General features: G+C 41.0%; 1 protein-coding gene across 2 annotated transcripts in view; it reads right to left on the bottom strand.

The window, feature by feature from the left end:
- Window positions 1-12,724, bottom strand: part of LOC124269810 (calmodulin-like protein 7) — a 104,026-nt gene that overhangs the window by 9,721 nt on the left and 81,581 nt on the right. For both annotated transcript variants that reach the window (XM_046704847.1, XM_046704848.1), the window contains 2 exons: window positions 7,091-7,118; window positions 4,372-4,518 (listed from right to left, as the gene is read on the bottom strand). In XM_046704847.1, the coding sequence (XP_046560803.1) occupies window positions 4,372-4,518; window positions 7,091-7,118 (175 nt within the window). The remainder of the gene's footprint in view (window positions 1-4,371; window positions 4,519-7,090; window positions 7,119-12,724) is intronic.

Raw genomic sequence — 12,724 nt, 5'->3', positions numbered from 1 at the left:
AACAGTGATAATTGATTCAACGAACTACAAACACATGGCAATGGACTTACTCCAGGACAAAGGTACTTATGTCCCGTGCAGTGAAAAAGAATCAAACAGTCAAAATTAAAGAACCTAACCAGTCAGTACTCAGAAGAGCTCACATCAAAGGAATTAAATTATATAACACAGTTTGACTGCAAATCGAGCAATTTCTATGGCTTACCCAAAATTATGCTCGCTAACACTGACAGTCGGTCGGGGAACTAGTGTTGGTATCTTCGCAAGCCTATGAATTTCTATCTCAGCTTCGTAATCCACTCCATCTATCATAACCATACATGAATTTTCTTGGATCAAAGCACTGACGGTACCGTAACCACGGCCGTCAATCCGGACACGATCGCCGATAAGCAAAGCCATGTTTGTTTACACTGTGAAAGTAGTCCCTAAAATGTGCATATGACCTCTCTAATTTGCATCGACATCCGTATATGACCCAAGCGGATACCGAAAATATTCGTTGGCTTTATCCTGCCGAGAACGCTATCCATTGTATGATATAACTGCTTCCCACATTGTGCACACCAATATCACTGCTTCCACATTGTGCACATTAAAATAGCAGCTCCACACATTCTACACACCAATATAACTGCTACCGAATTATATACATTAAAATAACTGCTCCCAACACTGTACACACTAATATAACTACATATACCGCAAACAGAATACACCAATTTAACCCCTAATGGTATACGCCAAGTTTCCTATCTAAATACGCTTACGCCAATCTATTCGCGCAGTAGATATATACCAATGTCATTGCTACAATCAGTTTACACAAATATACCTGCAACACTACTTATATAGATCACTTTACGTATCTTGATACGTATTCAGTGACATTACAGTCAAGCACGGCCTACGCCAATATAGCTATGTTGTCTGAAATATTATCGCCAAGAGAATACCTAATCTTTGATTATCCCCGGAAATATATTCCAGTTGGTGTATAGGCCAAAAATGCTGTAAAAGTAACATGACACCCATCTTTCACATAATTTGCATATACAATTCAGACAAAGGCATTGTGGGGGGCCATTTCATCGTTTTGTGAAAGAAGACTTAATTTGAAACATATTATAAATAACGGTTGGATATCTTGAACATCTCAAGAATAACCAGAAAATTGGCACTGTCGTCATGAAATATCAGCGAATCTCGATAATGGTGGAATGATGGCAATATGTTAAAACTGTTTACTGAAAACGACAAACACCACGCCAGTGCTACTTTTACCTTTAATAAAACACGCAGCTAAAAACTTGCTAATGTTTCTCAAGTTTGAGGACGCCTCAACAGTAATGAGCCATTCACGATTCTAATCTCAGAACCATTAACAGACATTCGTGGCGTATGCTGAACGGTTAGTTTTGCGTGTTTCATCATAAATACAACCTCGGACCCATCAAGTCTTCCCAGCTGTTCCCCGCTCAGCCATCAAACAGGATGAAATGTGTATGCACTTTGATCTGATGGTTTACCATTTCTCAGCTGCCAATCACGCAGACTCTAGGACTAAACAAATCGATAACACGATCTGAAATGGACTCCAATAGGCTACGTGAATGAGTTCCTGTAAACGTATCGTTTCGTACTTTGTTTTTAAAAGTGTTGGAGTCTTAAAAAGCACTTCCCTTGCTTTTGTAACTCGACACTCATCCCTGTCGATGAGGATTTCCTACTTTGACGATGGTGGCCAAAACCTTGTTTCAGTTTGGAAGTAGAATATGTCCAGAGGCTAATGGCTGGGAATAGGTGCAGATGAAGTGTCTATTTATAGCAGAGTATATCCCTTCTCTGTCTGTCCTTCATGGATGATGTCAACCAATCCTTTAGTACTACACCATCACAGTGTTTAAGCGCTTAAATAGTTATTGTCGATGGAGAAACTTCAACAGTTGTCCAGACATTCTCAGCCCGTCTATAGGAGGTGCAATTCTAATGCCAGTCACAAAAGAAAAACCTTCCATTCAAAACATATTTTTTTCTAATTTATAAAGAGTTGAATGAACCCGAGTCTTGGTAATCCTGAGATTGTGTTAACAGCGCGGTCATAATTTTGGGAAACAAACGGGTGTATTTGTAATAAAAGCTGACGAAACTTAAGCATGGAATCTCTGCTAAAACAGTCAATTCTGTGGTTAAACGACTTGTTAAGTATGAATTTACGCACTATCAAATAGTGTTCTCATGAAGGTAAGTCTCCTGCAAAGGTGCTGACTGCAATTAACTAGCACAAATTGTAGGTACATCTTTATTGCTGTTGTAAACATATCATCAATTGGTTTCTCATTGTTTTACCCATCACATGCTAACTTTCTTATGTGCATTTGACACGTATAGTACGTCTCCCTATTGTAGTCGATAGAGCGTCTGGCCGGGAGCAGATGGTCGTGTGTTGCTCATACCAAAGGACATTTAAAGAGGGTGCTTGAAATTGTTGCCCTGCCTGGCGCTCGGTATTCAAGGCTTTGGAGTCATTAATACCACTTGTATCTCAGTGGGCTGTCATAATAAAACCGGTATTAGTACAACCGGCCAAGCAAAGCAGAGACTCTCACACAGACACAGACACAGACACACACACGCACACACACGCACACACACACACACACGCACACACACACGCACGCACGCACATACACACACACACACACACACACACAGTGCAAGTCGCCTAAAGTGCATGGAACGTTGTGCATTTTTGTATTGACCAAATGTATTTGAGTGCAAAGTCACATCGCTCGTAATGTTTAAAAACAACTCTAAACATGTTTGGAGCTTAGCGTGTCTACCATGCGTCTATTATCTAATAAAGCTGGGGATAATTGAACAGATTTTAATAACGAACGTTGATCGGCTATTGAGCCATTAAATTAGGCAGCAATATAACTTAGCAATCATGTTCGAGCTCTTTACAAGACACGCGGGTTCTGGCTTTAGATTAATGCACTACTGCCTGCACTGAATGCCAAAAATATTCATTTTTCACATTTGAAAAATGAAACCAATAATTAAGTGCTTTAAAATAAAAGGGAACAAAACCCATTCTTTAATCACACTAAAAATACAATCACCTGTACGAGCATGTGTTTGTGAATACTATTAAACAGTGAGCGTATCCTGCCCCGTTGGAATCACTTGCTAAAATACATGCGAAGCCAAGTCAATAAGTTTATCTGAAAAAACATTATAGTCAGATTTGGGAATAGCATCAGATGTCATTTTTGTTACCGATGAGTCAGATTTGGAAATGTCCTCCAAACGGGTTTTGAGGTTTTCATGTCCCCAAATGATTCGACAAAGCAAACTTTTGTCAACAAATAAAATAGCCTTTATGAGTAAGAATGGGGAACAGTAGGCATTTGTGTCTCGGGATATATTCGGGCTCAGTGGTTTGTGAAGCATCTGGCATTGGTATAATTTCACCACAAGGACAATCTTTCGTTAGGAAACGTTAAGGAAGGCATTCTTAAGATACTTTAACTAGTTAGTCTTGAAGTAAACGTTGAAATGCCGCCAATATACATCATTCTTAGAAAACAAGATCCCCCGTCTAATGGTAATTGGAACAAATCCACACGAGGACTTAAGGTGATATATCAATACCAAGACCGGTAATTCCATGACGTATTTGTCTGCAAGCCACTTAAAAGCTAATAGGAGGTACAAGAGTATATACATCAATACGTATGTCGCTAAGGTTACAGCGATACAAGAGGTATTAAACATGAGTATCAGCAAAAGGTCCAGCTTCTGGCTATCTGGTCCGTGACATCGTTAAAGTCACATTCAACAAAAGTATAGTATATGCATTGTCTTAAGTACAGTTACTTTAAGGCAGTCATTGCGATAGCTTCTTCAGTGTTCATTCACGTTATTCAACTAGGGAGCCTTCCATTGTTGATGTGGGAAATTCCATGACTGGAATAGACTCATAGATTAAGTACTTTTTTTTACAAATGAACCGTTTTGATATCTGAAAGCGCGTACGTGGCAACATGTTCTAGGAACAGTAGTATAGCTTAGGTGTGAGTTAAAAATCTTCGTCTCAGCGGGAACCGATCGTTGTGAAAGGGTCTACAGTTGGGCCCCACCTCGTATCCAACCAACACCTTCAATTTCTAGTGGTGTCAAGCCCACTTTCCTACTACCCTAAATCCCCACGTCATGTTCAACCAACACGTCCACGGCCCATCCCACCGACATCCCGACATGCACCAGCCAACACTCCATCCAAGTAAACTCCCTTCACCTGTTCAATCAACACTCATGCTGTCTATCTACCAACATACTCCGTCCCTCTACTACAGTTCGACCTACCGTTATCATCTCTTCTGCCAATAAAGTCGGCCACGGTTGCATCCCTAACATTGGGGTTGTAGTCCTGTAGGTGACGTCGCATCTCCTCAAACGTTGCCCTGCCGTCGTTGTTTCTGTCAATCTGAGTTTCAAACCTATGCTTCAGTACTGAAATATAGAGCAAGTGGGCATGTTTCAGATAAACATGTGTTGTACACACATGGCGTTCAAAACTGACATATTTCCTCTATTCAGTATCATTAAATTAATTGTTACTTGTCAAATAAAAGCTCATTTTGGGTGTCATTGACGTTTATACAAGATTACTGAAAACTGTGAATATGATGATGATATTACTTATGTTGGATTAAGTGAGTTACTGAAGAAAGATGTTATAATTATGACGATGTTATTACTTTATTTTAGATTAGTAAGTTATCCATGAGAGACGGTGCGTGTTAGAAAATTGTTAGTTTAGACGAAACCAATGACAACTTTACTGAGAACGAATCAGTTAACTACAGAAAGGTAGTAAAGCACTTAAGAATCAATGTTTTCCAAAAGTTCCAATTCTGTTCAAAACCAAAGAAGTTCCGAGGTGTACTATCTTAAAAAAACCCAACAATTCTGTAAAATACATAAAACCGAGGATGACACAAGAGAGTCTCAAAATGCACTAGACAGATGAATTTCCTCTTGTATTGAACAATAGACAGTTGCAGAGATTATTGTAGTCTGTCTCCTCGACACTACAGAATAGACAGAAAAAGTCGTCCAACTGAAGTCTAGAATGATTGGGCAGGTCCACATTGCTCAAGCTCCTAAATTAGAAAATTGTTCTTTTTAAATTTTATTAAATATCAATTTATCATCGTTGATCATGTTTTATAACAGAACATTTTTATTTTGAGGACTTAATGTCAGTCTAAGGTTTTCGCACCCCGCAGGTTTTTCCTACCATTGCAAATTTAAACAGAACGTTGCAATGCTGTCCACGTTGAGCGGCCGGCGGGGTTGTCAGGGCAAGTGTTAGTGGGCTCTGTTGAACACGCAGTCATGTCGATAATGTCCGACTGATAATACTCATGAGCCACAATGAATATTCATTCCGGGAAAAGGTGTACAGAAGCTTTCTTATGTGGAGGAGGATTGTTTGCTTGGGTTAACGTGTGTATGTACTAGCTCTGTCTGAACATAGTGACTTGTCGGTTAACGATCTGAATTCCGTTGCTCTCTGTTAGAAAAGGCTATTATTACGCTTACAGTACTCCGGATGCTTTTCAGTGTTTGACTTGCTGAATGTGTAGTTTAGAATCAAAATTTGAAACTCGATTTCTGATAGTGTTGGAAGCCTTGTGCAGCACACAGTTTACCTGTATAAGCGAGGCAATCATTTTATCAGGGTAAAGAAATAAGGGTCAGAGAGTTCGAGGGAGGGGAACGAGAGCGAAAAGGAGAGGGTGAGAGAGGAAGCGAGAGAGGGAGTGGTGCGTGAGAAGAGGAGAGAGACAAAGAGAAGATGGAGAGATTAGAGGTTGAGTGAGTGAGTGAGTGAGTATAGTTTTACGCCTCTTTTAGCAATATTCCAGCAACCTCATGGCGGGGGACACAGTGGGTTTTGAAGGAAAGCCCAAACGTGCGTGCATGTTCGTGTGTGTGCGTGCCTGTGAGTGAATGTGCTTGTCCTGGTGTACGTATGTATGTATGTATGCTTGTGTGTGCGTATGTATGTATGTATGTATGTATGTATGTATGTATGTATGTATGTATGTATGTATGTATGTATGTATGTATGTATGTATGTATGTATGTATGTATGTATGTATGTATGTATGTATGTGCGAACGTGCGGGCGTGTGTCTTTGTTGTGTGCGTGTGTGTGCGGGCGTGCCCGTGAGTGATTGTGCTTGCCGGCGTGTTCGTATGTATATGTGTGTGTGCGTGTGTGTTTGTTTGTTGTGTGTGTGAGCGCGCGTGCGGGCGTGAATCTGAGTGAATGTGCTTGTCCTCGTGTACGTATGTATGTATGTATGTATGTATGTATGTATGTATGTATGTATGTATGTATGTATGTATGTATGTATGTATGTGTGTGCCAACGTGCGCGCGTGTGTGTTTGTTGTGTGCGTGTGTGTGCGGGCGTGTCTGGGAGTGAATGTGCTTGCCGGCGTGTTTGTATGTATATGTGTGTGTACGTGTGTCCGTGTTCGTGCGCATGTGTGTGCGCGTGTGTGTGCGTGCGTATGTGTGTGCGCGCTCTTGCGGGCGTGCCTGTGACTGAATGTGCTTGTCCTCGTGTACGTACGTATGTATGTATGTATGTATGTATGTATGCATGCATGCATGTGTGTGTGTGTGTGTGTGTGTGTGTGTGTGTGTGTGTGTGTGTGTGTGTGTGTGTGCGCGAGAACGTGCGCGCGTGTGTTTTTGCTGTGTGCGTGTGCGGGCGTGCCTGGGAGTGAATGTGCTTGCCGGCGTGTTCGTATGTATATGTGTGTGTGCGCGCGTGTGTTTGTTTGTTGTGTGTGTGAGAGAGTGTGCGTGTGTGTGTGTGTGTGTGCGCGCACGTGCGGGCGTGACTGTGAGAGAATGTGCTTGCCGGACCGGCGTGTGCGTGTGCGTAAGTGTGTGCGGGCATGCAGCCGTGCGGGCGTGCTGGTGTGCATACATTTGTGTGAGCACTAGACGTAATGTATGCCTCCTGTAGTGTAATCTTTAGAGTGAAACAAACCCAACTTACCTGTAAGGTATTCTACTGACACGCATGGCTGCAACAGAGAAGACAAGAGGTTAAAAACTCACAATTATTTGTCATCTTATAGCGTTAGGTTAACTGCAACCACACGATCGTAGTTAAACATAGCATGCGCACGCCACGTGTCACGTTCCTTACCACAAAAACAAAACAAATTAAGTTTAGTAAAGAACCACAGTAACGTGTGTTTTTGGTATGACGCGTCAGAGTGAATTGGTTAGTGAGTCGAGGTGACGCTGTTGGCTGGGTGTCACAGGAGCATTGCGGTATGGGACTCATAACATCAATCACTGGATTGCACAACCAGAGTGCCTGTCAATGACAAATCCGCATGTACATAATCTCATAAGTTCAAATCAGGCAATGTTAACAATGAAAACGATATTCAACCACGACATCAATAAAACTCAACCAAAGCGCTAATAGCGCCCACAACGTTGTGACTCCCAGTATGACACCATATCAACATCGTACACATAACGTTATTAATGCTTCGCCGAACTGTTTCCTTATTTACATCATCGCTTACAAATGACACTTTACAGAGCAACTTCCGAATCATCACCGAGGTCAGCGTTATTCCGATGACGTCAATGTTTTGTCATTTAGCTTTCTGAAGACCGCGCCAGAAGAGACTCTAAGCATAGTCCAATCTGTTCCTCGCTCTGTCGCCAATTGTAGCTAATGGGTATTTAGTAGCCCTGGTTGCAATCTTCAATTTATCTGGCTGTGAGCAAACGATTTCCTTAATGTAGCCTGCCCTTGTTTTTAGTATTCCAGGAATCGAGTCTGATCGCCAGCTTAATTCCTTTGACACTAACGGTAAAGAAAGATTTGATTATTATGTAAATAGCTGTAAGTGACGTCAGGAGTGATGGGAGGGGTGACGCAAATAATGACAGAACCAATCTGGTTTGGAATAACTATTTGTCTCGAATTAAATGAAGCCTTTTAGAAGATAATATGTTCACACTCTTCCGAGCAAGAATGCTGGAGATGTTGCTGAAATGACCTTTGTGAAAGTCTCTAATCAGGTTTTTTGCCATCCCAGCCACACAGTGTTGGCGGCTACTAATGGTCATTTATATATAATGATAATGAAATCAGAACTATTTTGTGTGTTTACAAGATAAGGAAGCCTTGGGCCTAGTTGTAACGAAATAGCTGGCTAAGTGAATGGGGCATCCCATTATATGGGTGGACTGCATTAGCAAGAAACAAGGCAGGGACATTTAAATTACTTCACGAAGTATAGAGTTTGTGGTGACTATAGTGTCCACGCTATGTCACACGGAACAAGTGACGTAAAACTTTGATTTCCAAAACTTTGCAACATAACACAAAAACTGAGTTATTTCCAAACACAAATAATCTTCAAATTCTTTATTCGCAGAGTGTATGTAGGCCATCGGCCCATAATACAAATATTAAATGTTTGCAGCCATATATGATTGACGGTGCTTTACAGCATAATAAACCAACATTGCTACATTTCTGATGACAACGGTATTTTTGGAGGTCATTAATATACTGTAATTTGACAAAGAAGGTGTAAAACTTGGCAGGAATATATATAGTGCGCAAAGAACTGTATACAGTACACACTAAAAGGAAATGATACTCGTTTTCTATATATCCATTGTCGAACATGTTACATAACCTGTGATGTCTTGGTTTATTTGTGTATCTACCTGTCTCAATATTTCATTGATGGGAACCACAGCGAAACTGTGCGAGTGCAATGCGAAATTTACTAACGTTAATAACACTTAGATATGGTTCCATAGATAGATTACACTTGAAAAGAGAATATGAATAAGTTTTAGAACTTGATGATAACGAGTTGAGCCATTCTTGATGGGATATATGCTGAGCACTGATCATAAATTCAGACAGGAAGGAATTTAAGCTACTAATATACTACAAATAATATATTGGATACAATGAGGGAGGCTAAATATCTGACACAATAAGCACGGTTAAATCATGATTCGAAGAAGGCTTTCTCAAATCGAGAACGTTGACGTGAAACGTTGAGTGAGTTTAGTTTTACGCCGCTTTTAGCAATATTCAAGAAATATCATGGCGAGGGTCACCAGAAATGGGCTTCACACATTGTACCCATATGGGGAATCGAACCCGGGTCTTCGGCGAGAGGAGCAAACGTTTTAACCACTAGGCTACCCTACCGCCCATGAAACCAACGCACACGGTCATGAAGCACATAGACCTCGACACATTATCAGGACAAAATTGGATTCGAACTCACGATATTACGTTTCGCCGCTGTTCTGTGTGTAAATAACGGCGCATCAGACTGGTCACGCACCAACCTGATCATAACACTATTCAGTATAATGGAGCTCCCATGTAATGTAATGATATTTAAATAAGGTGAGTAAATGAGTATGGTTTTACGCCGCTTTTAGCAATATATTTCAGCAATATCAGGGCGGGGGATACCAGAAATGGGCTTCACACAGTGTAACCATGTAGGGAATTGAACCAGGTTCCTCAGGATTACAAACGAATGTTTTAACCACTGGACTACCCCACTGCCCCATATTGGAATACAGCAGACATCACGAATGTGGGAGAACGGAAGGTTCGATCCCCGGCCGCGTGACACCAACAGACTTTAAAGTATGGTACTTTCCTGTCTGGCGCTCGGCATTTATGCGTACAACAAGGACTGGTCGGCTCGGAGTCAGTATAATGTGTCTGAGAGGGGTATTCATGCTTCACTGCGGCATGGTATCTCAGTTAGTTAGCACTACAAAACCTGCTTAAGTCTGGGCTAGTACAAGCAGCGACACATACACACGCATGCACGTCGTCATATGAGCGAAATATTCTTAATTGCGACGTTAAACCACATTTTACCTCACCACCTCACCTCACCTCACCTCACCTCACCTCACCTCACCTCACCTCACCTCACCTCACCTCACCTCACCTCACCTCACCTCACCTCATGCTGCTGCAGCACATCAACCCAAAAGGTCAGATGTCACTGAGGTACATAATGCTCAGCTGGTGAATATGATCAGCTGGGACAAACTTGAAACACCTCGTGTGTATGGTAAATGTGAATGTTGACTATCTGCATCCAACAACAACTCAGACGTCCTAAGGTGTCTGTGAGAGTCTATCCCTACTGAGTGTCATCCCAGCAAGGTGCTAGTAAACGTCGTAGCTACATTGTAACGCAGAATTAGGGTTAGTGAGTGCTATTGGCGAGGATCATTCTGTTTATTACCAACAGTATTCAAGAATGTTATGAGGAGTGGGGTTTTTCCATATTGTTAACATCATATGCCAGAAAGCAAATATAAGTCATTCATATTATGTGATTATTTACTATATGGAAACATATACGGATAGTAATCTTTTCATCACATGCTGTTTTAAAACATTACCAAATTACATTTTTAAGGTATTAGCACTGGCTAGTGTCGCTATAAATCAATGTATTATCTCAATACTAACGTCTAACCACTTTGAACCGTCTTACTACAATGAACCGTTCTTTGTAAAGAAATATATGATTTGCTTAATCTATAGCATGGATGTATTAGGACAAAATAGTGTAGTTAAAATAAAATCGTGATCAAAGATGTTTTTACACAGGAATCACTACAATGCCATCACAGATTTACCTTGATTTTCACATTTCTTTATTGAGAAATGATTTGAGAACTACATGGCACAAAACTGGGGTGCTATAGTTCAGTGTACCAACAACAAGTAAAATGTAAAGTATATCAGAAGCCTTCCTCTAAGTTATATGGGGTCTTTGCTCGAAGCATGTTCAGTGAAGACGTTTGGGAATCGACATGGAAAGCATCGTATATACAGACTCCCACGGACTCCCAAGGACTCCCACAGACTCTCGCAGACTCTCGCATATACAGACTCCTGATTGAGAGTATAATGTCATGTGCTCGCTACCCTGGTTACAAATGAACAGGTTTTAAAGATTCAATCACTCTTAACTTTTATGCATCCCGTGGGATGCGGAGAGCAAATCATGTGTACCGGTTCATAAATTGCAGGCGTATAAGACTCAATATTGTGTTTGTGGTAAACGTCTGGTACATAAAATATCTTTTTATCATAGCTTACTTGGGACCTCGTAGTCTACTGTTATTATTAAAACTGTTACTCTCCTATTCATCACCTGCAAGACGACTAGTCTCCCTATGGGTCAATGTTATGATCTAAAACACGACAAACCAATCAAACGCACGTCTGAGTATTAGTATACTTTGCTTCAAGAATCCCTGTTGTTTATGGTTACACCTTGAGATAGTCACAATTGTTTCATCATAGTAAAAATATTGTGACTGTATTTGGCAAAAGTTTTATCGTCAGAAAATGTCTATTCAAATGCGGAGTATTGACTACACTGTGTCTGGTTGCCCAAAGACAGATTCAAGCTGATATAATGGCCACGGAAGAGAAACGAGTCGCCATTCGGCTCGCCCCGAATTGACACGACTGGAAACGGATGCCGCTGTTGCCTTTTGTTGAATGACCACACACACACACACACACACACACACACACACACACACACACACACACACACACACACACACACACACACACACACACACACACACACACACACACACACGAGACACACACACACACGAGAAATACACACACACGAACACACACACACACACGAACATACACACACACACACGAACACACATATTTAACAAATACTACGATTTTATGTAGATATGTATTTTGCCTCGAAATACTTTGAGAATAACTTGCTAAGCAGCTCCCGTATGACCTAACCTTCCTATCACCCTGAAGCTGCATTTAAAGGTCAACTATAGATTACCTCGTAGTAACAAGCTGTGATAATGTCTGGCAAATTAGCGATAAATTAAAATGCCACCTGTTCAGGTCTCCGGGGGCTGCTGTCAGAGTAAGACGGATCCTACATCGACATGTTCCAGGTTTGTTTAACGTATTTCACATGCAATGACATTCACACTGACGTTATTCCAGAACTACCTTAGCACTCGGTGAAATGGCTTTCAACGTTGCGTTCAAGATTCCATATTCTAACGTCTTGCATGCGCTTGCGTGGCGCTATTTGACGCGCATATCGGAAGAGTCATCCAACTACCTAGTCTGCCAGTTTAATCGCTGCACTTTAACAATGTGTCCAGCTAGATTTCCACAGTTTCTGAAAATGAAGAAAGTCTCGGTCTTTTCATTAAATTTAATCAAGTCTTCCTGTAAAATATGTTCCTTTCAGAGACTAGTTGTTCGTCTACAAACTACCGTTCCTAAACTGGTTTGTAGCCACGTTTATTTGTTTGTAGTTTAACGCTGCACTCAACAATATTCCAGCTATATGGGGGCGGTCTGTAAATAATCAAGTCTGGACCAGACAATGTAACCACGTAGCGAAACGTCAATGGTGACGATATAACTACTTGTCAAATGACTATTCCATGCACAACGCAATTTGCAGTTTTTGTCATCAGTGAAATTCATTATCGCCGGATTGGCTTGTTTTCACTTTATACGTAAAGGCACACATATTGCTACATTCGTTAATGCATATTCGCGATATTTCCTGATTCTAGTTCA

The sequence above is a fragment of the Haliotis rubra genome, unplaced genomic scaffold (genome assembly GCF_003918875.1).
Source record: "Haliotis rubra isolate DU_JTF1 unplaced genomic scaffold, ASM391887v1 Scf1479, whole genome shotgun sequence".
Lineage (NCBI taxonomy): Eukaryota > Metazoa > Mollusca > Gastropoda > Lepetellida > Haliotidae > Haliotis > Haliotis rubra.
The sequence above is the reverse complement of the archived record's forward strand: the minus strand, read 5'-3'. Positions and strand labels throughout refer to the sequence as shown.